The sequence below is a fragment of the Pongo abelii genome, chromosome 12 (genome assembly GCF_028885655.2).
Source record: "Pongo abelii isolate AG06213 chromosome 12, NHGRI_mPonAbe1-v2.0_pri, whole genome shotgun sequence".
NCBI lineage: Eukaryota > Metazoa > Chordata > Mammalia > Primates > Hominidae > Pongo > Pongo abelii.
The window spans coordinates 58,386,880-58,414,794 of NC_071997.2; the positions used below are offsets into that span (position 1 = coordinate 58,386,880).

Genomic DNA, 27,915 nt, shown 5'->3' on the forward strand with positions numbered 1-27,915 from the left:
ATAAATATTTATTTTTAATAAACTAAACAAACTTTTGGAAATGCTTATATAACATTTTATCATATACTATCATATATTTAATCACATTACTATTCATGGTGTCTTTGATTTTTGGTTATAAATAATCCTATGATAGTTATCTTTGTGCATATTGCAGTTTATTTTTTGTATTCAGGATGTTTTCCAAAGAAGAAGATTCTAAAAGTGGAATTACTGGGCTAAAGAACATGGCAATTGGAAGACTTTCTGATTTCTGTTATTAACAAATAGGCTAAACCACTCTTTACTTCAAAATAAAAAAGTGGCTGTTTTACCCCATTCTTACCTGAATTCAGTGCTCTCTTAAAATATGAAATAATTTGATAGGTAAAAATCATACCTAGTTATTTTACTTTGATTTTTTTGTTTCAAATGAGTTTAAATTTTTTCACATTTGCAACTTTTCATAATTTCTCTTCAGCTAATTAACTGTTTTTTATTTGTCTGGGGGACACTTTATATTTTTAATTGTCAGTTTGCATTAACTGTTCATATTAATCCCTCATTTCACTTTTTTTTTTTTGCAATTTGTTATTTGGCTTTTAAATTTGGTTATTTTTGAGATATTAAAAGTTATGATTTTTTAAGAAGTCAAATTTGTCATTCTTTTTCTCTCTGACCACTCTTACCAGAAATTTGATGAAATGCTCACATTAACGGTATTATATTTTTGGTAATTTAAATGTTTACATGCAACTTTTATATTTAATTGACATGTGTTTGGTGAAATTGTATGAGCTTAGGGCTATAAACCAAGATTCTCCAGCTCCGAAAATAACTAATCAGTTGTCCCAGAAATAATTTGTTGACTAGTCCTTTCCTCCTTTCTGATGCTGGAAGTTTCATTTATTATATATTTCCTCTTTACCTTTTTGCTGGTATCAAATTGTTTTAACTTTATAATTTATATTGTATTTTATTACATTATGTCTTCCTTCATAATTTAAAAAATTCATTTTGTTCTCGTAATTGTTATTTATTTCTGCAAACATACTTTAGAATTATGTTGCATAATTTTTATTGGAATGCAATGAGCCTATAAATTAATTTGAGGACATTTGACACTTTTACCCAATTTGGTTTTTCTTTTAAGGCACACAAGAGATATATATATACACATATATATATATATACACACATATATATACGTATATATATATATACATACATACATATATACACACACACAATGATTTATAGATATATAATGAAATGATTTTATATTTATACATATATACTTTTTAAAAAAATATATATATAGAGTCTCACTCTGTCGCCCAGGCTGGAGTGCGGTGATGTGATCTTGGCTCACTGAAACCTCCACCTCCCAAGTTCAAGTGATTCCCCTGCCTCAGCCTCTGGAGTAGCTGGGATGACAGGCGCCCACCACCACGTCCAGCTAATTATTGTTTAGTAGAGACAGGATTTCACCATGTTGGTTGGCCAGGCTGGCCTCGAACTCCTGGCCTCAAGTGATCCGCCTGCCTCAGCCTCCCAAAGTGCTGGGATTACAGGTATGAGCCACTGTGCCCGGCCTTAAGGCACATAACTTATTTTTAAGGGTTTCTTTAAAGAGTTCACACATTGTCACTACTGTGAATAAAATAGTTTGTCTATTATTTGTCTATTATGTTTTCTTCCTTCCTTTCTTTCTTTCTTCCTTTCTTTTTTTTTAGACATGGTCTCACTCTATCACCCAGGCTGGAGTGCAGTGGCGTGAACACAGCTCACTGCAGCCTCCACCACCTGGGCTCAAGTGATTCTCATGCCTCAGCCTCCTGAATAGCTGAGACCACAGTCATGTGTTACCATGCCCAGTGAAGTTTTAGATTTTTATTTCATAGAGATAGGGTCTCACCATGTTGCCCAGGTTGGCCTCAAGCTATCCTCCTGCCTTGGCTTCCCAAAGTGTTGGGATTACAGGCGTGAGCCACTGGCCTCTATTATGTGGGTTTTTTTTTTTTTTTTTTTTTGAGACGGAGTCTCACTCTGTTGCCCATGGTGGGGTACAGTGGCACAATCTTGGCTCACTGCAACCTCTGCCTCCCAGGTTCCAACGATTCTCCTGCCTCAGCCTCCCGAGTAGCTGGGATCACAGGCGCCTGCTACCATGTCCGGCTAATTTTTGTATTTTTAGTAGAGACGGGGTTTCATCATGTTGGCCAGGTTGGTCTCAAACTTCTGACTTTGTGATCCACTCGCCTCGGTCTCCCAAAGTGCTGGGATTACAGGCATAAGCCACCGTGCCCGGCCTATTATGTTTTTAAATTAGATACTGTTACATATATATGAATCATATGTGTCACTTATTGAGCACATAAGTATGTTCCATGCCTTGGGATTATACTAAGCATTTACCTAATTCAATCTCCAAAGCAACCTAATGCACAAAGTGTTTTTTATCTTCACTTTACAAATGGGAAAACTAAGACTTACAGGGTGGGATTTGCACCTGGATTTCCTGCCAGTGCCTCTGATGGCCGTGCTCTTACCCACTCCACTGTATAATGTGAAATCTATTGCATTTTATGTGCAGTACTTATCTCACATTAAGTGACTCAATCTAGGATTTAGAGAAAAGTATAAGTGAATTACAGACTTCAAGTCAACATTCCTCATTTCCAGTTGCAGTCTGCTCAATAAGCCCCCATCACATTTCCAAAGACAGGCGTTGCAGAAACAAGAACACTCAGCCAACTGTCAGCAGAGTTAATCACAAGAATATTAGAAAGGCTCTATTAACATTTTGCACACATAATTTTGTTTACCATGAGCTCCACCATTTAAAAATCCCGCCCCCCCCAACAATATTTTCTTAAACAAAAATGCTTCTAGAAACCCTGAGAGAGTTCTACTTAAAAACTTTCACTGAAGACTCATCATCATAGTCTAGCATCAGTCCACGTATGTGAAGTCTTGACAGGGAAGATAAGAATGAGAGAGATAGCTGTTTGCCTCTCTTGAGCCAGCACCAGCATTTTAAAGAAGGGATGAGCACTGGCCTGAGTAAATATTGCAGGAAAAGATGATCATGGGGATCAGGCAGGGACAGGTCCTCCGATGCCAAGACGGGGAGTTAGGAACCCCCTGTTGGTTAATGAAGAGCTACTGAAGATTTCTGAGGAGGTGAGTGACATGAGCTGACCTGTGTTTAGAAAGATCAGCTTTGCAGCAGTGTAGAGAATTAATTCGGTGAATGAGGGCAAGAGACCAAGAAATCAGCCAGGAAGCCATTGCAATAGTCCAGGGAGAGATGTTGGCAGCCTAGGTTGGAGAAATGGTCGTGGGGCTGAAAAGAAAGGAAAGACAGAAGTGAGAAGCATTTTAGAGGGAGAGTTGACAGAGCACAGTGTCCTATGGATACGAGGGTCATGACGATGGGTGATCATTAAAGCAGGCTCATTAAGGGGAAGTCTACAGATACCTTCTCCATGTCATCCCAGTTGGTGATGATGCCGTGTTCAATGGGGTATTTGAGAGTTAGGATCCCTCGCTTACTCTGAGCTTCATCCCCCACATAGCTGTCTTTCTGGCCCATTCCCACCATCACACCCTGCAATGCAAAGAGAAGAAAAGAGAAATGAATTGGCTGAGGGTTCCACACAGAGGGATTCAGGCACTGGAAGGTCTCTGAAGAAGGATAAGGATGGGAAAAACAGCCTTTCTTCCCCTGGAAACAGGATAGCAGGAGACAGGATGGAGCAGATGCCAGTGAGTATGAAGTTGTCAGGAAGAGAAGGTGGAGGATATCTTGTGTGGTGGCCTTTCTTCTTTCTCTTCAGACAATGTTGTTTTCTGAGATAAAACAAGCCCCACCCATACACTTCTTCCGCTCATCCTACTACACACAGACACACACACACAGACACACACACAGACACACACACACACGACTTGTATGTATCCTCCTCAAGTCCCCTGTGCCTGCTTGGATCTCCAAATCTTTGCTATTCTCTCCACCTGCTGAAATCCTTCTTATTCTCAGGTATTCCTTTTTCTGTGACACCTTTCCCTTCCTGTGAAATATTTTACCTATATTACAGCCCATGATCTCTGGTTAGTTATGTGTGTTTCTTCACAAAGTGTAAATTTCTTAAAGGCAAGAGGTTTGTTCAATTCCATATAATTTAATTCTTTCAAACCTGGCAACCCCCCAAATGTAAGCCAGACATAATAGTGTCATTGTGTGCCTGATGTATATTGGTTTTGGCCCTGGATATTTCTATTTAAAGGGTCCTGCTCTATCAGTTAATCAGAAAAGAACTCCCTACACCTGGCGTGCACGCGCGCGCACGCACACACACACACACACACACTTCCTTCCCCTAACCCCCAGCTCAGCAGGGGCTCCACAGTGCAGCGCTTACTCCTAGTGGCTCAAAGCCTGGTATCCAGATGAGCACGCACCTGGTGGCGAGGGCGGCCCACGATGGAGGGGAAGACGGCCCGGGGGGCATCATCTCCTGCGAAGCCTGCCTTGCACAGGCCAGAGCCATTGTCACACACGAGCGCGGTGGTCTCCTCTTCACACATGGTGTGTGTGGCCGAGTGAGCTGGGGACTGGAGCACCTTGGGATTTGGGGGAGAAGAGAACTAGTCAGCCACTTGTCAAATCAGTTTGGAGACAGTTTCTTGGCTTTGGAGCCTGACCCTACCTGCAACCAGGGCACACTTCCAGGAGGGACAGGCATGGGCTTGGCCTCCCACTCTCTGGCAGTTGAGCCTCCTCCCTCTGCCCTGAATTGTGAATTGTGACCCCCCCAAAAATTCATGTTGAAGTCCTAACCCCCAGTACACAGAAGGTGACTGTATTTGGAGATAGGGTCTTTAAAGAGGTAATTAAGTTAAAATGAGATTAATGCAATATGGCTGTCATCCAGTATGACTACTCCAGTAGCATGGGTGTCTTTATAAGAAGAGGAAATTACGATCCAGATGCCTGCAGAGGGTAGGCCACGGGAGGACGCAGTGAGAAGGTGGCCATATACAAGCCAAAGAAAGAGGCCAAAAGTTCTGGAAGGACACCTAGCAAACCGATTATCATGATTACCTCTGGGAGTGTGGAGAGGAACTGGGAGAAGAAGTGCTGGGTTATAATATTTTAATTCTTTTACAAGGAGGCTGCATTTGCATATAGTTTATATAATTAAAAATCAATAGCATAACATATCACTAAGGAAAAAATAGGCAGTGGTTATAGGTGAAATGTACACTCCTAAGGGTAGAAGCACCTTGATGAGGAAGGGGCACTCTGGGAGGAGAGAGGAAAAGAAGGGACTCCATGATGGGACTCACTGTTTGTTGCCTCGACAGATGGGGACAACAGAGGATTCCCTCCCCCATGCTGAGATCCGAATTGGGATGGATGCAAACTAATGAAGAAATTAACTTTCCCAACATCTGCTGCACGCATTCTTTCTTTCTCTTTTTCTGCCTTCCTTCCTTCCTGTATATTTTTCTTTTTCTTTCTTTCTTTTGAGTTACAAACAGCATCTGACAAATTCCTGGCATTTGGTGATGAAGGAGAAGCAACAGAGCCTCGGAAGACTGTCAGAGATTGCCTCCTACCCTGGGAGGACCCAGTGGGGCGGGGCAGAAGTGGGGAAGGCCCCAGCTGAGGGGCCAGGGAGGCAGACTTCCAAAAGTCCAGAGAAAAGAGAGGCGCCAGGCACATAAAGAGAAGGCCGGCTGAAGTTTTATCCGGGATGTGCGACCGCAGGTGCCTATGGCATGGAGCGGGGAGAGCGGAACTTCTAAAACTTGTGACCCATGGCCCCAGATGGCCTCGTGCAGAAGCTGGACAGAGAAGACCATACTGAAGCAGAGAGGAGACAGCACCACAGGCCTGAGAATGCGAGGTCTGAAAGCTAGGTTGACGCTGAGCAGAGGCTTGTAAACATTTTCAAGACTAAAAGGAAGCCCTTCCCAGATGTGTTCAAAGCAAGGCTCACACTAGGGGAGAGGCCTGCTGTGACTTCTTAAATCCAGCTTTGCCTCTGTCTCTGCTGATCCTTATGTCTCCCATAGCCCCAATGATGAGTCCTCACTCTCTAAACCAGCCCACAAGATCCAGAATAGGATATCCCTCTTGATAAAGCCATGTGCTAAGCAATAATACAAGTTGGTATATTTGCAGCTGCCTCAGTCAGTGTCAATGAGGAGGCAGCAATATGTCTCAGGGCTCTGCTCTTGACTCTTTCTCATGTAACATTTTTATAAATGAATTGAATGAAAATATAAAGCACAGGTTGATAAAGTTTTCAGATAAAACAGCTTGGAGAGAGTAATATTAAATACACTGGGTGAAGGAATAAAAATCCAAGAAGATCTCAAAAGGCACAGAAAATGAGCTGAATCAAAAGATATATATATATTTTTTTGAGATGGGGTCTTGCTCTGTCACCCAAGCTGCGGTGCAGTGGCAAGAACACAGCTCACTGCAGACTCGACCTCCCGGGCCCAAGCGATCCTCCCACCTCAGCATCCCAAGTAGCTGGGATCACAGGCATGCCCTATGGCTGGCTGATTTAAAAATTTTTTTCTGTGCAGACAGAGTCTCCCTCTGTTGCCCAGGCTGGTCTGAACTCCTGGGCTCAAGTGATTCTCCTGCCTCAGCCTCCCAAAGTGCTGAGATTACAAGTGACCCACCACACACAGCCAAGGTTAAATTTAATGAAATGAATATGAATTCCTATATTGTGGGTTTCAATCACCAAACTGTGAAAGCTCTTGTGGCCGGGCACGGTGGCTCACGCCTGTAATCCCAGCACTTTGGGAGGCCAAGGAGGGAGGATCACGACATCAGGAGATCAAGACCATCCTGGCTAACATGGTGAAACCCCATCTCTACTAAAAATACACACACACAAAAAAATTAGCCAGGCGTGGTGGCGGGCGCCTGTAGTCCCAGCTACTTGGGAGGCTGAGGCAGGAGAATGGCGTGAACTCAGGAGGCGGAGCTTGCAGTGAGCCAAGAAGATGGAGCCACTGCACTCCAGCCTGGGTGACAGAGTGAGACTCCATCTCAAAAAAAAAAAGAAAAGAAAAGAAAAAAGAAAAAAAGAAAGCTCTGTTTAGCATCTGTGAGCAGGACTTGGTGTCTTGTTGACCATCAGCAATGTGCTATGGCCAGGATAAAAGCTACCTCTGCCCTTAGCCGGGGTACTGTGTGTGGTTCTTGGGGCCACCCTTGCTGGCAAAGGTATGGAGAATTGGCTTCACGTTCACTGCTTGTGAGTGTTAAATTGTACTACTTTTTTGAAAGGGAATTTGAAAATACTTATTAAAAGCCTTAAAGATGTACACACCTTTTGATTCCCCAAAAGCACTTCTACAAATCTATCTTTGTGAAACAGTCATGGGTGAATGAAAAGATTTGGCCTGTTTTCACACCTTTGTTTAAAATGATCAACTTTAGGAACAATCTCAATATCAAAAAAAGTTACTGAATAATAAATAAGTTGGTTTGTAAACTAATTGCTGGAAGCCTCCATACAATGTAGAAACTAAAATATTTAATGCAATAGAAAAGGTGCAAGTTGCTTTGGTAGGTCAAACAGCAGTATGTTCCAAATCTCAGAGAAGGTAAAGAACTTAGCCAGAGCTCTCTTCACGGAGAAGAGGCTGGGAGAGGCAGGCCTGGCACCCACCGAGGACACTTCCCAAGCCTGAGATGTGCCTTCCTCACTACTTTGGGGAACCGTCATAACTTCTCCATGTTTGGTGTTTTTGCTTCAGCCTGTCTCTCCAGAGCTGTTGGCAGCAAGCACCCTAAAACAAAAGGGTCTGTGTTCTTTTCTATGAAATGGAGTCCCTTCTGTGCCAGGGCCACGCCTAGATTTACTTTTTACAGCCCCAGCACCTAAATGGGTGTTTAACACATAGGCGGTGCTATGGTTTGAATGTTTGTCCCCTTCAAAACTCATGTTGAAATTTAGTCACCAATTTTAACAGCAGGGTTCTGCCCTCTTGAATGGACTAATGTCCTTCTCAGGAATGGGTTTTTTATAAAAGGGCGAATTTGGTCCCTTCTCGCTCTCTCTTGCCCTTCTGCCACGTAAGGGTGCAGCAACAAGGCGCCACCTTGGAAGCAGACTCTGGGCTCTCACCAGACAGACACTGAATCTGCTGGTGCCCAGTCAAATCTTGGATGTCCCAGCCTCCAGAACTTTGAGAAATAAATTTCCATTGTTTATAAATAACCCAGTCTCACATATTCTGTGGTAGCAACAAACATGGATTAAGACAGCAGGTGTTCAATAGATGTTGAATGACAATGTTGCCATCTGAGTGGATCGCCTCCCAGACCTGGTGTGCTCTGCCGCTGGGATACCCGAGTCCCCACAGTCCAGCCTCATGGTGGTTCGGTCACAAGGGCCTGACTTAGAATCACATGGGCAGTCTTCTCTCCAAGCTGGCCAGTGAACAGCAGTGCTGCCCTGTTCTAGCAGGTGGTCCACCTTGAGGGGAAAGCAACCTCCAAAGTGAGGAAGTAGCCAAAGAGGCAAAGCTGTGCTCCGAGACTGTCTCCCTCTAGGGTCCCCTCAGCGTCCCTCTCTCCTGTGTGACTTACAGTTCAAGCCTGTCTGGGTTTTCAATGAGCCCTTTTGTCTCCCTCCCCAAACTCTCTCCGGTGTTTCCCACACACAGAAAGAGGGAGAGCCTGGAATTTTGTTTCCAAAGCACAGCAGCAGCTGAGACAAGCCACAAGGCGACTTGAAGCTGTCAACAACGCTGTTCTGCAGCCCTTCAGGTGGCTTGGAGTCTGCTATTTTGAAGGCAAAACTCAATGCAAAGCGAGGGCGGGGAAGGCAGGGGGAAGGCAGCAGGAGGGCTGGCGGAGTCGAGCCTCCGAAGGGCCCTGTGCTGCTCTGGGAAGAAGGGGTTCACCCTGGAGCCAGACTCCTGGACCGTCTCTGCCAGGAGAAATTCTAAACTTTCCTCAGCTGCTTTCTGGTAATTTGTGGCTAGACTCGAGCATGTCAGCTGAACCAGAGCCAAAGTCACTGTGGTTTCCTGGGGTCACAACCGCTTCGTGCTTGGCGGAGAGCAGAGAGTTGTTCTGGTTCTTTCAGCGCGAACGACATCTGGGCTTCATTGAAGCTCTCACTGACTCAGGAATGAAGCTTTTATTCCCCTTGCCCCGAAGGTGGCCAGAAACCAAAGACAAAATGAATGCAAGTCATTTGCTCACTCACCCGTCTCCCTGGCCACCTCAAACCCAATGTGAGGGCAGAGCTGTTAAAATCCATCCTCCCCAGCACCACAAAGGAGACAAGTTTGGCTCTAGAAATCCTCCCACCGCTCCTCCTTCCTTTATCCTCTTTTCCTTCCTGGTTCCCCTTTCCCACAGCCCAGTCCCTTTGTCCTTCCCTGGGCCTTAGTTTCCTCCGCTAGAACATGGAAATGATAGTATCTATCTCACAAGATGACGGAATGGAAATGAAGGTGCCGTAGACATTGCAAATCAGGGTAGGCAAATTCCGCCTGTTTCTGTATGGCCTATATCTCAGAATGGTTTTTCCTTTTTTTTTTTTTTTTTTTTTTTTTTTTTTTTTTTTGAGATACTGGGCCTCACTCTGTCACCTAGGCATTGAGTCCAGTGGCACCATCAAGTTCACTGCAGGCTTGAACTCCTGAGCTCAAGGATCCTTTCTCCTCATCCTAGGAGCTAGGATGGCAGGCATGTGGCTGGCATGGCCACTACATTCTGCTAATTTCAAAAAAAATTTTTTTTTGTAGAAACAGTGTCTTGCTATCTTGCCCAGGCTGGTCTCAAACTCCTGGCCTCAAGTTGTCCTACTGCCTTGGCATCCCAAAGTGTTGGGATTACAGGTGCAAGCACTGCACCTGGCCCTACATTTTCAAATGGTTGAGAAAAAAGCAAAAGAAGAAAAATATTTCATGACCTGTGGAAATTATATGACATTCAAATCTCAGAGTCTAATAAATAAAGTCTTACTGAAACACAGCCACATCCATTCACTTACATATTATCTATGGCTGCTTTTGTTACAAAGGTAGAATTGAGTACTTGTGACAGAGACCTTCAGGCTCTGAAAGCCTAAAATATTTACTGTCCCGGGCCTCGTCAATCCCTGTCGTCAAGGGCTATAAAGAGTAATAATTCTTATTAATCTCTCTTACTCTTCTCCATCAAAACTTGCTCCCAGGATGAAGCCTGTCATATTGAAAGGAATTGAATGATCCTTTCACACATCAATGACTATTGAAAGTTGAATTTATGTCAGTTCTCAAAGACATTTTCATTTTGACAGAAAGTATTAGGTCTAAAAGGAGGGCCTCTGCGATGATGAGATTTCAAGCAATAGTCGGTGACAGGTTTTTGGGTGAGGGCTTCAAGTGACATGTAAGCAGCTGCATCTCTGCCTTTTATTATTTGCCTACACGTATATACAAACCATCAGAAACCCTGGCAGAGAGAAATTGTCTATGAAAAACACTGCCATGGTGGAAAATTCTAACAGCACCTCTAATTAACTTCAGGATATCTTCACTGGGTTCATATATATACATGAGTTCAATTACAAACAACTCTGCTGAGTAATATTTTGGATCCTCCACAATCTGTTGTGGGTGCCTTATCTTCTGGCTCTTACCCGGCCTTCCATTCACTCCTCTGGCTCTGCTCCTGTCCAGACCCCTCTCTTGAGCTCTAGGCCTGCAGAGCCTGCTGTGCATCTCCCCCACCAACGCCCCCCCCCCCCCCCCGGCACCCCAACTTCACACCTCCAGGACTGCTCTCCTCATCAACAGCCACTGCCTGGAGCTGCCCTCACAGACTCACGCCACCCACCCTGAGCCCACGCCCAATGCCCTTGTGCCGCCCTCTTCCCTCCCAACCTATCACCAGCCCTTCTTTCTTCTACCTGCACGGCACCCATGCCACCAGCTCAGGACCACCGCATGCTGCAATAGAGCTCTTGCCCTGTTCCAGTCCACTCTCCTCTCAGCTGCCAAAGCAGCCCCTTCAACAGATATCCTCCAGATTAAAACCCTTCCATGGCTCCCCATAGCCTGATCCTTTAGAGTCTAAAGCCCTTGTAATCCAGCCCTGCTGACCCCTCTGAATTTAGTTTTACCTGATTCCTGCCTTGCCATCTAAATTCAGTGGAGTTGAGCCACTTGAGTCCCAAAGACCACACTTCCTCTTTACCAGGACTACCTTACTTTAGGACCAAGCTCAGGCACCTCTTCCTCCAGGAAGTCTTCCCTGATAATTCCTGGGCTGAGTGATGGGCTTCTCCTGGCCTTTACCCCTTTCATGTACTTATTTGCCCCGTGGTTCTCATCTGTTTATCTGTCTCTTACAGTAACTGCAGAAGCCTCTCCACTGTCCCTAAGGAGCAGGGACAGTGCCTGGCCCATAATAAGTGCTCAATAAATGTTGGCAGAATGAACAAGGGGAAAGAGGAAGGATATCTCGCCACAAGGTCATGATGTCACATGGCCCATCCCCTTTTCTCAGGCCTGGCATGTAGGATCTTACTGTTCATTGCAGTTTCTCCAGCACCCATCCGTCTCTGTCACAGGAAGCTCTTCCTCTTTTCAGCCCAAGGGTTAGTATCAGAGTCCAAACCCACATTCAAGTAATCAAAGTGAGCACTTAGAGCCTCCCTGTACAAAGTGTGGTCCCAGACCAGCAGCTTCAGCGTCGCCTGGGAGCTTGTTAGGAATTCCAAGTATCAGGCCATATCTTGGCCTACTGGAATCAGAATCTGGGGGTGGGGCATAGGGCAATCTGTGTTTTAACAGGCTCTGCAGGTGATTCTTAAAGTTTGAGAACTGAGGGCCGGGCCCTGACAGCCTTGAGCTGAGTGCTGTATATATGCGTTCTCTCATTTAATCCTCACACCCTTGCCAAGTAGATATTATTATTCTTGCCCCCATTTTACAGGTGAGGAAGCTGAGGTCGCTCAGTAACTTTGTTAGCCTGGCAGTGTGCCTTCAAGGCCTGCACCACCACACCCAGCCTGCCTCACCTGTGAAGAGATGCTAGTGAATTCTCATGCCAAACATGGAAGTGGCCCCTTCATCTCATCTTCCTCTTAATTCGTTGTGCATGTGTGTCTGTGTGTGTTGGGTGGGTTGGGGGGAGTAATGACACCTGCAAATGGGTCACAGTTGGGTGTGAGTCTTTTGGATGAGTGGCTGTACGTCTCTAGGCCTCAATGTCCTCATCAGAGGAGAATGAACTAGATGGCTCCCAAGTTCCTGCTACCCTGAAACCTCATGATGCCACAGGGCAAGTGGAATTTTCTCCATCCCCCAATGATCCTAGAGCCTTCAAGGACTGCAAAAACCCTCCATTCTCCTCAGCCAAGCACAGATCAGAGGACAGAGAGAGACCCACAGGGGACCTGAAGAAAATACCCTCCCATTCCCAGCACAGACATTTCATGGACTAAACAGCTCACAGACACCAGGACCACTGTTGGCTTTGACTCAAGTATTCTGAAAAGCTGCTTTTCTGCAAAGTGTATGATCCCCTAAAACAGCCTCCCAGACATTGTAACCCAAGACAAAGGACATCAGGGTGTGGGATCTGCACTGGCCCTGGGGAGCAGGGATAGTAGAGACTACAGGCATTATATCCCACCAGTCCCCAGTCTGAGGCAGGGAGCATGGTTCCAAGCTGCCCCTGCCCCAGGATGTCCCATGGCCAGAGATGTCTTTTCCCAGCAGGCTGCAGTATGCTTGCAGGGGCCGCTGCCCACCAAGGGCCCTGGCGTGTGATCTGGGCCAGCGTCACAGAAGCCAGGCCAATCTGGAGGCACCTCCCGCACCCAGGAGGCCAGGCAGCCCCGGAAAGGAAGAGGTGGCAAAAGCTGTACAGTACTCACCGAGGGTATGAGAGGTTCTTCTCCCAGTGACTGAGGGCTGGTGTGTCTTTGGCATGAATACCAGAGCAATATAAAACCCCAGAGGCGGATCTTCTTTAAACAAAGTCCCTAAAAAGGCCAGCTGACGGTGTGTTAGCAATATTACCATATAAGGTGGTTTTTTCAATAAATCGCCCTGGGGGGAGGGAAGGGGGGTGGGTAGAGTGAATTATCATTTGAAAAATGTATGCAAAAGGACTCAGTGGCAACAGCCCTGGTGCTGGTAGATTTGTTCCTTTTATGCTGCAGTTGCATAAACAAAACTCACACCAGGCCTTATAAGCTGCCCAGAGTGAGACCAGATGCAGCTGTGCTCCTGGAGTGAGAACCATACCAAGAATGGCAGTGGGCCTCCTCCATCCACACCTCCCTCCTCAGGCCCTGCTGCATGCAGCCCCTGGGTCTGCCTGGGACACCCAGGCAGTGTCCCCAAAACGGGTGCAATTATGCCTTATCTGGCACGAGCCTGGGACCAATGAAAGCTGAAGAGAAATGGCATCTGTACCCAGGAAAGAAATCCTGTGTGCCCTACTCACCTGCTGCACCTTGGCACAAGCTCCTAACCCTTGGGCTGAGTTCTCTGAGGGTCTCAGGACACCTTAGGCTTCATTCTGTCTTGGCTCCTTCCTGGGTTTCCTTTAAATATCTCTAAATATCTGCAGACTGAGGGACCTGCTTCAGGGTTGAGGCACACCTAACAAGACTCCTGGCCTGTAGGATTTTCCACAGTCCTGTGATTCTTGAGCTTCTTTTTCTTTTTCTTTTTTGAGATAGAGTCTCACCCTATCTCCCAGGCTGGAGTGCATTGGTGCAATCTCGGCTCGCTGCAACCTCCGCCTCCCAGGTTCAAACGATTCTCCTGCCTCAGCCTCCCGAGTAGCTGAGATTACAGGCACCTGCCACCACGCCCAGCTAATTTTTGTATTTTTAGTAGAGACAGGGTTTCACCATGTTGGCCAGGCTGGTGTCGAGCTCCTGACCTCGTGATCCGCCTGCCTTGGCCTGCAGGTGTGAGCCACTGCGCCTGGACTTGTTTTTTTTTTTTTTTAAATTAGACAGAGTCTCGATCTTGAACTCCTAGATTCAAGCAATCCCTCCACCTTGGTCTCCCAAAGTGCTGGGATTACAGGTGTGAGCCACCATGGCTGGCTGATTGTTGCTCTTCTTTGTGTAATTCACGTACTATCCCTAGGTAGCTGGTTCATTTCCCACATTATCAGCTACCAGCTCTGCAGTATCACTTTCAACTCCACATTCTCATGGTCCCCCTCCCTCACCCTCATCCAGACTAAAATGATCAATTGCCTATTGGACATCCCAATCCAGATGACTCTCCAGCTCTTCAAACTCATCCTGTCTAAAACTGAACCCTTCTTCCCTACCCTCAAAGCTGCTGTGCCTCCTGGGTCGCCAACTTCCAAGTCCATCCCCTCAGCCCTTCAAGCTAGAAGTCAGTCAGTCTAGAACCCTGTGTCTCCCTCATGCTCCCACAACCACCTGGGCAGCACAGCCTGGTGCTCCCTCCAGCAGAAATGCCCCTCAGCTCTGTGTCCTCCCTTCATCCCTGCTGGCCTGCACTGCCTCAGGCTCCAGTCCTGTCTGGCATAGAGTGGGGCACAGCTTCCTGACTGACCTTCCTGACTCTGCTTCGTCTTCAACACAGAGGTTCCCAAAGCATGGGGACCACCAGAGTGCAGTGGCAGCATGACATGGGAATGTGCTCACAATGCAGATTCTCAGGCTTCACCTAGCCCTATTGAAACAGAAACTCAGTAAATAGGCCTTAGCCATCTGTGTTTCTTAAACTTTCCCCACCCGGTGCCCAGGATAACCCCGCTTCAATAGAAGAAGCATGCATTGCATCCCTGCTAAACGCACAGGGAGTTTCAGGTGGTTTTGGGTCACCTAGTGCAATGGCTTGGTACAGGTCTGGCTTCCTCATTAACTGAAAGTTGAGGCAGGACAAGGTGTGAATGAGGAGTGTCCTCTGCTGAGAGAGCCCAGAGGAAAGATTTAAAAAGGCTTTCCTTGAGAACCTGCAGTTGTTCCCTGTGAAGAAGGAACACTGTTGTCATTGTGAGGTTCACTTACTCATCATTTGATCACTGGCCTGCGTGTTTAGTGCCTAAGTCTAAATTCCAGGCCTGTGGGAAGCTTCCTGAGCTTTTCAAGTTCCTAGAAAAACCCTCACGGGGGATTCTGGAGGGAAGAGGGCTCCCTTTCCGGAGCTGTGCTGCATAGAAGGTGGCAGTGGATGAGGTGTGAGCTGTCCCAGCATGGACAGAGTGCTCGCAGTCCCAACTGGCCGAGGCAGGTAGCTCAATGCTAAGTGACAGGGTCATAAGCTCCCCCTGTGATTCTCTCTTCTTGTGTGGGAATGAGGCCAGGGCAGGGACAGGGTGCCAATCTCCCTTGACCTGATCATGGGTTTAGAGGGGTCATCCTTTTCCTTCTCAGAGTAAGCGTTGCTTCACAGAGTGAGCTTTCTTCTAATCACTCAGCACCGTGGTCAGGGTGCAGATGGGGGCACCTTGCCCTGTGGATATTCCCCTCTTAGTTGGCACAGCCAGTCGACAAACAATGAAAAGCCTATAACAAAGGCACTGGTTGTGATCTAGGCTCCAAACAGCCCAGAGACCAGAAAGCAGGGACTAACTGAATAAACTGAAGCTCTAAGGAAATGTTTAGGGAGAGATCAGAAGGTGAGGGAGGTTACACCAGGTACTCGATTTGTTTATATTTAACATTTTTTTCTGGTTTCAAAAATTCAATCCAAAATTTCAAAAAATACAAAAATGTGTATTTTAGAAAGCAAATGTTCCCTATAATCCCACTTAGACCTAAGTCAGAGAAGGCCACTGTTAAGGGCAATAGGATACCTATTTTAAAAATATTTTTTCCAGATTTTTTCTAACATTTTAATATCATTTTACAAAAATGGGATTATGTCATTGCATATGTTTTTACAACTGTTCTGAAACTTGTCATGTTCTCTTAATAATACTCTTGGATGTCTTTCAAAATCAGTTCATATAATTTTTTAAACTCTAGCATCGTTTTCCACAGTAGGGATATACCATAAATTAGTTGACCAATATCCTATTGATGGGCTCTTGGGTCATTTCCAGTGTTTTTACTCATGCAAACATTGCTAACATTAATAAAACTTTGTATATGTGCCTTTGTGCACATGTGGGAGTATTTTCATACGGTAAATTTGTTTAAGTGGAATTGTTTGATTAAGTAAGCACATGGGAAATATTGATGGAACCTGCCAAGTTGTCTTACAAAAATTTGTACGAGGTTATACTCCTGCTGGGAGAGTATGAGACCACCTCCCTCTTCATGTTATTTCAGACAGTTAGCATTAATATGGTTTTTTTTTCAGTACATTACATTTGTTTATTACATTTAGAAACATGTCAGTTTTCATATGACTGGCCACCTTGGAACTGTTTAGTTTTTTCCTTAATTACAAAAGTAATGTATGCAATGATTAAAAAAAAAAAAGAGGAAAATATACGAACTAGGTGTTCACATCTTGAGTTGTTTCCTTGAGTGGGCAATTGCCGAAACGAGCCTCTCTGCTCATCTGGCTGTCTCTCCTTGTGTCCAGATGAACCATGTGGATTATTGGCAATTACCCATCTTTTAAATGTTTCCTAATCGGGAAGGAGAAACTTAGCATCTTCTTGTTTTAAAATTCTTCTTCTTATTATTATTATTGAGACAGGGTCTCGCTCTGTTACCCAGGCTGGAGTGCAGTGTAACTTGACATCTTACTGGATGTCTTGACATCCAGGGCTCGGGTGATTCTCCTGCCTCAGCCTCCATAGTAGCTGGGAATACAGGCATGTGCCACCCTGCCCTCCTAATTTTATTTTTATTTTTATTTTTTGTACAGATGGAGTTTCACCATGTTGCCCAGGTTGGTCTTGAACTCCTGGCCTCAAACGATCCAACGGCCTCAGCCTCCCACAGTGTTGGAATTATAGGCATGAGCCACCGCACCTGGCTCATGAAAGTGTAAAATTATGTGGTAACTAATGAGAATGAACACGTTTGTCTTATATTAACTTTTCTTTTCTTCTTTTTTTTTTTTTTTTTTTTTTTGAGACAGAGTCTCTCTCTGTCACCCAGGCTGGAGTGCAGTGGTGTGATCTTGGCTCACTGCAACCTCTCTGCCTCCTGGGTTCAAGCGATTCTCATGCCTCAGCCTCCCGAATAGCAGGGATTACAGGTGTGCATCACCATGCCCGGCTGATTTTTGTGTTTTTTAGTAGAGATGGAGTTACACCCTATTGGCCAGGCTGGTCTGGAACTCTTGACCTCAGGTGATCTGCCCACCTCAGCACCCCAAAGTGCTAGAATTACAGGCATGAGCCACTGTGCCTGACCTAACATTTTTTTTTTTTTTTTTAAACTTGTCTTTCTCTGAAAATGGCTGGTTCCTGTTTACTTTTTTTTTTTTTCTATTGGATTGTTCACCTTTATCTTCTTGAGTTATGAGAGATCTTTGTATATTATATTAGTGATATTATTAGCCTTTTGCCTACCACAAGTGTTGCAAATATTTTCCCCCCAGTTTAAACATTTGCCTTTCCATTTTGTCTGGTAGCATTTGCCTTACTAAAGTTTAATCAAATGTCTTTCCTGTTTAGTGTCTGTTTTATAACATCCTTAGGAAGGCTGAGCACTTCTTTTTATACATTTTAACTTTTAAAAAATTGTAATTGTGGAAAACACATATAATATAAAATTTACAATATTAACCATTTAAAAATGTATGGTTCTATATGTTTTTTTTTTTTTTTTTTTGAGACGGTGTGTCACTCCTGCAGCCCAGGCTGGAATGCAATGACACAGTCTCGGCTCACTGCAACCTCCGCCTCCTAGGTTCAAGCGATTCTCCTGTGTTAGCCTCCTGAGTAGCTGGGATTACAGGAACCCACCACCATGCCCAGCTAACTTTTGTATTTTTAGTAGAGACGGGGTTTCACCATGTTGGTCAGGCTGGTCTCAAACTCCTGACCTCAGGTGATCCATCTGCCTTGGCCTCCCAAAGTGCTGGGATTATAGGTGTGAGCCACCGTGCCCTGCGGTTCTGTACTATTAAATATATTCACATTGTTATACAACCAGTCTCCAGAACTTTTTTATCTTGCAAAACTGAAACAGTATCCATAAAACAACTCCTCACTTTGCCCTCCCCCAGCCCCTGGCAACAGCTCTTCTACTTTCTGTCTCTGAATCTGACAACTCTGAGTACCTTATAAGAGTGGAGTCATACAGTGTTTGCCCTCAAGGTTCATCCATGCTGTAGTATGAGTCAAAATTTCCTTGCTTTGTATTTATGTAATTTTATTTTTCAGAGACAGGGTCTTACTTTGTCATCCAGGCTGGTGTGCAGTGGTGTGATCATAGCTCACTGCAGCCTCAAACTCCTGGGCTCGACCAATGCTCCTGCCTCAATCTCCCAAACAACTAGGACTATAGGCATGCTCCACCACACCCAGCTAATTTTTTAAAAATTTTAATTTTTGTAGAGGAGGTGGGAGGCGGGTCTCAATATGTTGCCTAGGCTGGTCTTGAACTCCTGGCTTCAAGCAGTCCTCCCGCCTGTGTCTCCCAAAGTGCAGGGATTACAGGCATGACCCAATGTGTGGCCTCCTTCCTTTTTAAAGCTGAATAATATTTCATTGTATCTATATAACACATTCTGTTTATCCATTCATTTATTGAGTGACACTTGAAGTCCTTTCACTTCTTGGCTATTGTGAATAATGCCACTATGAACATGGATGTACAAATAGCTCTTTGAGACCCTGCTTTTACTTCTTTTGGGTATACACCCAGATACAGAATTGCTGGACCATCTGGTAATTTTCTTTTTACTTTTTTGATGAAATGCCAAATGGTTTTCCATAGGGACCACATCATTTTCCATTTCCACCAACAGTGGTGCACAGTGATTCCAATTTCTCCACATCCTAGCCAACACTTTGTTATTTTCAGGGTTGTATTTTATTTTTTTAAGTAGCTATCCTAATGGGTGGCTACTTTTGAAAAACTGTATATAAGCGTGTTTTAATTAAACAGACTTTTTTTTTTTTTTTGAGATAGAGTCTTGCTCTGTCACCAGGCTGGAGTGCAATGGCATGATCTCAGCTCACTGCAACCTCCACCTCCCGGGTTCAAGTGATTCTCCTGCCTCAGCCTCCTCAGTAGCTGGGACTACAGGCGTGCACCACCACACCCAGCTAATATTTGTATTTTTAGTAGAGATGGGGTTTCACCATGTTGGCCAGGATGATCTTGATCTCTTGACCTCATGATCCACCTGCCTTGGCCTCCCAAAATGCTGGGATTATGGGCGTGAGCCACCACGCCCAGCCTAGACTATTTTTTTAGAGTAGTTTTAGGTTCACAGAAACAGTGAACAGAAAGTATAGAGAGTTTCCATTACGCCCAACACCCACACATTCTCAGCTTCCTCCACTATCAACGTCCTACACCAATGTGGTTCATTTGTTACAACCAATGAACCTACATTGACACATCATATCACCCAAAGTTCATAGTTTGCATTAGGGTTTGCTCTTGGTGCTGTACATTCAATGGGTTTTGACAAATGTATAATGCCATGTATCCACCCTTATACTGTAGTGTCATACAGAGTAATTTCACTGACCATCTATTCATTCTTTTCCCTCCACAACCCCTGGCAACCGTTGATCTTTTTACTGTCTCCATAGTTTTGCCTTTTCCAGAATGCCATATAATTGAAATCGTACAGTATGTGGCCTTTTTAAGGTTGACTTCTTTTACTTAGCAATAGGGATTTAAGTTTTCTCCATGTCTTTTTATGGTTTGATATCTTATTTCTTTTTAGTGCTGAGTGATGTTTCATTGTTTGGATGTACTACAGTTTACATATCCACTCACCTACTGACGGGCATCTTAGTTGCCTCCAAGTTTTGGCAGTTATGCATAAAGCTGCTTTAAACATCCTTTTGGGCTGGGCGCAGTGGCTCACACCTGTAATCCCAGCACTTTGGGAGGCTGAGGCAGGCAGATCACCTGAGGTCAGGAGTTCGAGACCACCCTGGCCAACATGGCGAAACCCCATCTCTACTAAAAATACAAAATTAGCTGGGCACGGTGGCACATGCCTGTAGTCCTAGCTACTCGGGAGGCTGAGGCAGAAGAATTGCTTGAACCTGGGAGGCAGAGGTTGCCATGAGCCCAGATCGCACCACTGCATTCCAGCCTGGGCGACAAAGACAGACTCTGTCTCAAAAAAAAAATCCTCTTGCAAGTTTCTGTGTTAGCATAAGTTCTCAGCTCATTTGGGTAAATACCAAGGAGTGCAATTGCAAGATCTTCTGGTAAGAATGTATTTAGTTTTGTAAGAAACTTCCAAATTGTCTTTCAAAGTAGCTGTACATTTGGCATTCCCACCGGCAATGAATGAGAGTTCCTGTTGCCCCACATCCTCATGGTTTTGATTTGCATTTGAGCATTTCAACATAACAACATTTTTTCCCACTTGACAATCATTGATTTTTAATTTCTTCAAGGGAAGAAAATAGCAAATATTTATTCAGAAACTTTTAAAAATAAACATTTGTCATTTTATTTTTGTCAAAGTAAAAATTATTTTCATACTATTTAAAAAGAATACTCCTTCAAAAAACTTCAGGAATAAGACAAAGTAGAAAAAATTCCCACCATCCTGATAACCACTATGAACTTAAATCTTTCCAGACATTTTCAAGATATAAACACATTTAGAAAAATGGTATCAGGGCCAGGTGTCGTGGCTCATGCCTGTAATCCCAGCACTTTGGGAGACTGAGGTGGGAGGAATGCTTGAGGCCAGGAGTTCAAGACCAGCCTGGGCAAAATAGTGAGACCCTGTCTCTAAAAAAAAATTTAAAAATTAGTTGGGTGTAGTGGTGTGGATCTGTAGTCCCAGTTACTTGGGAGGCTGAGGTAGGAGGAGCCTTTGAGCCCAGGAGTTCAAGGCTGCAGTGAGCTATGATTGTGCCACTGCACTCCAGCCTGGGCCACAGAGTGAGACTCTGTCTCTAAAAAAAAAATAAATAAATAAAAGGAAAAAGAAAACTGGTAGCATCCTGCACATGCTATTTTATATACTACATGATTTATTTTGCTTTTTATTATCTTTCATTTGTCACTAGAATGTCAGCTCCAGGAAGGCAGCAATTCCTTTTATTTTTTGCTCACTGCTGTATCCCCAGCACCTAGAAGAGGGTCTGACACATGTAGGCACTCAATAAATATTCATTAAATAATGCAATAAACAAATCCCACTTTTACAACATAACAAAATGTTTTGGAATTTCTTCTTTCTGTGTCCATAGTATAATTTTCATCATCATCTATTTTACTGGCTGTGTATATTTCAAGGTATTTATTGAGCTTTACTGACTGGCCATGTAAGTGGTTTCTGATTGGTCACTATTACAAAGAATTCTGTGGTGAATATGCTTTTACTTATACTTGTGTACCTGTGGTATTATCTCTTTAGAGCAATTTAAAAAGAGAAGTTCCTTTGTCAAATAGAATGCATATTTTAATTATAAACCATTTTTGCTAAGCCAGACCTCCAGAAAATGATTGCAATTTATTCTCCCACTCAGGCACAAGAGTGCTTATTTTCATTTTCTGCAACCTAGCTAGACAGCATAAAACTTGTTAATTTTTGCTGTCTAATAGGTAAAAAATAGTGTTGCACTGGGTTTTGAGTTTGGTTATTAGTGAGCTGCAAATCTTTTCTTTTTTACTGTTCCTTTATATATCTTTTCAAAATTGCCTATTTGTGTTTTTGCATTGTTATTAAATTGCTTGATCCTTTTTTATTGATTTACAATAGCTGTTAAATAAAAGATAATTAATCTTTTCTATGTCATGACTGTTGCAAATACTCCTAGTTTGTCATTTCTTTTAAAATTACATTCACGGTAGGCAACCTGCTTGGGTCCCCTTCCACGATGTGGAAGCTTTGTTCTTTCGCTCTTCACAATAAATCTTGCTACAAAAAAAAAAAGAAAGAAAGAAAAATACATTCATGGTAGCTTTTGCCAAACAGAAGTTCCACTAATTTTTTTTTATTTGAGGGATAACATACAGACAGTAAAGTAAACCACCAATTTTAAGTGCTCAGTGTCTTCTTTAGAAATGTGCGTATTTGAGGTGTAAACATGATGTTATGGGGTACATATAGACAGGAAAGTGGTTACAATAGTGAAGCAAATTAATGTATCTCTCATTTCACATAGTTACATTGTGACAAGAGCAGCTAAAATCTACTTACTTAACAAGAATCCCTTATACAATACAGTTTTATGACCTGTAGTCCTCAGGGTGTACATTAGATCTCTAGACTTGTTCATCCTACATACCTATCTTCTACTTTGTATCCTTTGACTTACATCCCAATTCCTTCCCCCCTTCATCCCTCCCCACTTCAGCCCCCCCACTATTTTAACCACTGTCTCTATCAGGTTTCCAGGTAAGCTCTCTCAGTCAATAATCCTCCCAAGTTAATCCTCTGATAATGTTTTAACTTGATGTAATAAAATCTGAGGCCAGGCGCGGTGGCTTATGCCTGTAATCCCAGCACTTTGGGAGGCCAAGGCGGGTGGATCGCCTAAGGTCAGAAGTTCGAGACCAGCCTGACCAACATGGTGAAACCTCGTCTCTACTAAAAATACAAAAACTAGCTGGGGGGGTGTAGTGGTGGGCGCCTGTAATCCCAGCTACTCAGGAGGCTGAGGCAGGAGAATCGCTTGAACCAGGAAGGCGGAGGTTGCAGTGAGCCGAGATCGCACCATTGCACTCCAGCTTGGACAACAAGAGTGAAACTCCGCCTCAAAAAATAAAATAAAATCTGTTTTTCCTTCATGGTATCTATCTTTGTGCCCTGTTTAGGAAAGCATTCCCCAACTCATACTTGTGTAAACATTTCACTGCCTTTTATTCTGTCACTTTCATTATTTCTATTGTTATACTGAAATATTTAACCCAGCTAAAATTTAGTCTAAACTGTAAGATAAGGATCAAATTCCTCTGTCTCCTCTGTTCCCCAAGGGCTACTTCCCAACATCGTTTATTAACTAGTCAATACCATTTATGTATTAAGTAGTCAACACTATCTCCATGATTTGAAATATTCCCTTTTTCTATGCCCTTTTCCTTTATTTCTGTTTATTGCAGCAACATTATCTCATCATTTTAAATATAGCTTTTAATATCAGCAATATTGCATCTTCACTCTCTTTCAAACATTTCTTAGTTATTATTATTTATTCTCCAAGAAAAACTATATTTATTCATTTATTTATTTTTCAGACAGGGTCTGGCTCTGTCACCCAGGCTGAAGTGCAGTGGCACAATCATGGCTCACTGCAACCTTTACCTCCCAGGCTCCAGGGATCCTCCCACCTCAGCCTCCCAAGCAGCAGGGACTACATGTGCACACCACCATGCCCGACTAATTAAAAAAAAAATGTTTTTGGAGCGATGGGGTCTCCCTATGTTGCCCAGGCTGGTCTCAAACTCCTGCGCTCAAGCAATCCTTCTGCCTCAGCCTCCCAAAGTGCTAGGATTACAGGCATGAGTCACCACACCCAGCTCACATTATTTTTTGTATTAAGAAAGTATGAATCCATTATAAGTTTATTAACAATTATTAATGAAAAGAGTTGGATTTAATAATTTGTTTCAGCCTCTCAATGATCCTCTAAGATAAAATATTTTAAAATCACCTGTTTGAAGGCGTCAGAGAAGCATTCAGTTCACGTTTCTAGAGGTGAGGTTTCTAGAGAGAAAGAAAACTCATTTGGATGAATCTGATATTCTATGTCACTTTCCTCTTGAGACATCTTTCCATGTTAAGCAGTACAAGGCCATAGATCAAGTTAAGCAAGAAGCAGTAACTAAGAGACTGAGAAGCTAATTAGAGTTTTAGCAGACTGATGGGGTTGGGGGAAAAATACTGGAGTTTAGAGCCCACTGTGGAGGAAGAACACTGTTAAACACTCCAGGCTTTCTGTTGGGATCTGTGATAGTTAATTCTATGCGTCAATTTGACTAGGCCACAGTATCCAGGTATTTAGTGAAACATTAATCTAGATGTTTCTGTGAAGTTATTTTTCAGATGAGATCTATATTTAAATCAGTAGACTTTGAGTAAAGCAGGTTACCCTTCACGATGTGAGTGGGCCTCATCCAATCATTTGAAAGCCATAATAGAAAAAGACTGACTTTTCTGGAAGCAAAAAGAATTCTGCCAGCAGATTGCCTTTAAACTCAAACTGCAGACCCCAATTCTTTCCCAGCCTACTCTGCAGATTTTAGATCTGCCAAGCCTCCACAACCATATGAACAAATTCCTTAGAATCCTCTCTCTCTCTATATATATATATGTATATATACACAAACAAATATATATATATACACAAAAACAGACACATAGACCAATGGAACAGAATAGAGAGCCCAGAAATAAGTCCACACACCTACAATCATCTGATTTCAACAAAAGTGACAAAAACAAGTAATGCGGAAATGGAAAAAGGACTCCCTATTCAATAAATGGTGCTGGGATAATGTTTTACTGAATACCTGGGTACTATGACCTAGCCATAACTTCTGTATCTGGTGCTAGCCATATACAGAAGATTGAAACTGGCCCCTTTCCTTACACCATATACAAAAATCAACTCAAGAATGATTAAAGACTTAAATGTAAAATCCAAAACTACAAAACCCTGGAAGACAACCTAGGCAATACCTTTCTGGACAGGGAAAAAGGCAAAGATTTCATGATGAAGATGCCAAAGACAGTTGCAACAAAAACAAAAATTGACAAATGGGATCTAACTAAACTAAAGAGGTTGTTTTTCTTTTGTTTTTTTTTCTTTTTTGAGACAGAGTTGCACTCTTATTGCCCAGGCTGGAATGCAATGGCGCGATCTCAGCTCACTGCAACCTCTGCCTCTGGCGTTCAAGTGATTCTCCTTCCTTAGCCTCCCGAGTAGCTGATATTACAGGCGCCCACCACCATACACAGCTAATTTTTGTATTTTTAGTAGAGACGGAGTTTCATCATGTTGGTCAGTCTGGTCTCGAGCTCCTGACCTCAAGTGATCCACCTGCCTCGGCCTCCCAAAGTGCTGGGATTACAAACTAAAGAGCTTCTGCACAGCAAAAGAAACTATCAACAGTGAACAAACAATGTACAGAATAGGGGAAAATTTTTGCAAAGTACGCATCTGACAAAGGTCTAATAGCCAGCATTTATAAGGAACTTAAACAAATGTACAAGAAAAAACAAACAACCCCATTAAAAAGTGGGCAAAGGACGTGAACAGACACTTTTCAAAAGAAGACATACATGCAGCCAACAAGCATATGAAAATAAACTCGACAACACTGATCATCAGAAAAATGCAAATCAAAACCACAATGAGATACCATCTCACACCAGTCAGAATGGCTATTATTAAAAAGTAAAAAAATAACAGGTGCTGGCGAGGTTGTAGAGATAAAGGAATGCTCATACACTGTTGGTGGGAATGTAAATTAGTTCACCCATTATGGAAAACAGTGTGGTAATTCCTCAAAGACCTAAAAACAGAAATACCATTCCACCCAGCAATCCTATTACTGGGTATGTACCCAAAGGAATATAAATTGCTCTGTCATAAAGACACATGTATGCATATGTTCATTGCAGCACTATTCACAATAGCAAAGGCATAGAATCAACCTACATGCCCATCTATGATAGACTGGATAGAGAAAATGTGGTACATACATATACACCGTTAAAAACTATGCAGCCATAACAAAGAATGAGATCATGTCTTTTGCAGAAACATGGATGGAGCTGGAGGCCATTATCCTTAGCAAACTAACACAGGAACAGAAAATCAAATAATACATGCCCTCACTTATAAGTGGGAGCTAAAACTAAAAGAGATGGACACAATGAGGGGAACAACAGGCACTGGGGCATACCTGAGGGTGAGAGTGGGAGGAGGGAGGATCAGGAAAAATAACTGCTGGGTACTAGGCTTAATACCTGGGTGACGAAATAATCTGTACAACAAACTCTCGTGATACAAGTTTACATATATAATGAACCTGCACATGTACCCTTGAACTTAAAATAAAAGTTAAAAACAAAGCAAAAAGATTGTTGGGCTGGTTATTTAATGATAAACTGACAATATGCTGCTTATAAGAGATACTCCTTAAATGCAAGCATATAGTAATATTGAAAGTAAGAAGCACTAATCAAAAGAAAGTTGTATCAATCTCAAAGTAGATTTTAAGTCAAGAAGCAGTCCTAAAGATAGAAAGAGACATTTCATAACATAAAAGGGTCAGTTCATCAGAGGATATAACAATTCCATATTTATATGCATCTAATAACATAACTTATATATACATGCCAAATGTGTGTGTGTGTATATATGTATATGTGTGTGTATGTAAATAAATAGAGCTCAAAAACTGACTAAACACAAAAGAGAAATAGATAAATTTGCAATCATATCAGGAGACTTTAGCACAACTTTCTCAGTAATGGACAGAAGGAGCCAAAAAAATCAGGAACAGTATAGAGAATTCGAACAACAGGATGAAATCTTATCTGTGTAATGGAGTGTTGAGTGAACAGTTTTCTATTCCCCCAAATTTTCTTCTCTTTCTTTCTTCTCTTTCTTTCTTTTCTTTCTCTCTTCCTTCCTTCCTTTTGTTGTTGTTATTGTTGTTGTTGAAATGGAGTCTCACTCTGTTGCCTAGGCTGGAGTGCAGTGGCACAACCTCGGCTCACTGCAACCTCCACCTCCCGGGTTCAAGTGATTCTCCTGCTTCAGCCTCTTGAGTAGCTGGGATTACAGGTGCCTGCCACCATGCCGACCTAATTTTTGTATTTTTAGTAGAGACGAGGTTTCACTATGTTGGCCAGGCTGGTTTCAAACTCCGGACTCAAATGATCCACCCGTCTTGGCCTCCCAAATTGCTGGGATTACAGGCGTGAGCCACCGTGCCCGGCCTCTTATCTGCTTTTTATTTCAACTGTTCTAGTGTTAAGCTGCATTGGTGATAGCTTTCTCTCACTAGCCACTCCAGGCCATCTCTTTCAGGGACCCCTGACCACAAAAATACCTGTTTAAATTCCTCCATTTACTTCCCATATCATAAAGAAAAACAAAGACCTCTAGTTGATAATATTGAATTCAATCTTTAGCTTTCTCTTCAATCCATGACTGACTAAAAGTTTTGTTTCTGAGGATGATTTTCATCTGGATAAAAAACAACTTCCTGGTCATTAGAGAAATGCAAATCAAAACCACAATGAGATAACATCTCACGCCAGTTAGGATGGTGATCATTAAAAAGTGAGGAAACAACAGATGCTGGTGAGGATGTGGAGAAATAGGAACGCTTTTACACTGTTGGTGGGAATGTAAATTAGTTCAACCATTTTGGAAGTCAGTGTGGTGATTCCTCAAGGATCTAGAACCAGAAATACCATTTGACCCAGCAATCCCATTACTGGCTATATACCCAAAGGATTATAAATCATTCCACTATAAAGACACATGCACACGTATGTTTCTTGCAGCAATATTCACAATAGCAAAGACACGGAACCAACCCAAATGCCTATCCATGATAGACTGGATCAAGAAGATGTGGCACATATCCACTATGGAGTATTATGTAGCCATAAAAAAGGATGAGTTCACGTCCTTTGCAGGGACATGGATGAAGCTGGAAACCATCATCCTCAGCAAACTAACACAGGAACAGAAAACTAAACACTGCACGTTCTCACTCATAAGTGGGAGTTGAACAATGAGAACACATTGACACAGGGAGGGGAACATCATACACCAAGGCCTATTGGGGGGTGGGGGACAAGGGGAGGGGG

General features: G+C 43.2%; 1 protein-coding gene and 1 pseudogene across 2 annotated transcripts in view; both read right to left on the reverse strand.

The window, feature by feature from the left end:
- ACTG2 (actin gamma 2, smooth muscle) overlaps positions 1 to 13,007 on the reverse strand; it is a 27,015-nt gene extending 14,008 nt beyond the window's left edge. Inside the window, exons 1-3 of one of the 2 annotated variants that reach the window (XM_063713605.1) lie at positions 12,903 to 13,007; positions 4,447 to 4,608; positions 3,464 to 3,592 (exon numbers count right to left, since the gene is read on the reverse strand). In XM_063713605.1, coding sequence (XP_063569675.1) covers positions 3,464 to 3,592; positions 4,447 to 4,572 — 255 coding nt within the window. In that variant the 5' untranslated portion in view covers positions 4,573 to 4,608; positions 12,903 to 13,007. The remainder of the gene's footprint in view (positions 1 to 3,463; positions 3,593 to 4,446; positions 4,609 to 12,902) is intronic. The other variant, XM_024242113.3, reaches the window with a different exon arrangement.
- LOC100439529 (palmitoyltransferase ZDHHC6-like) overlaps positions 8,981 to 27,915 on the reverse strand; it is a 24,317-nt pseudogene continuing 5,382 nt past the window's right edge.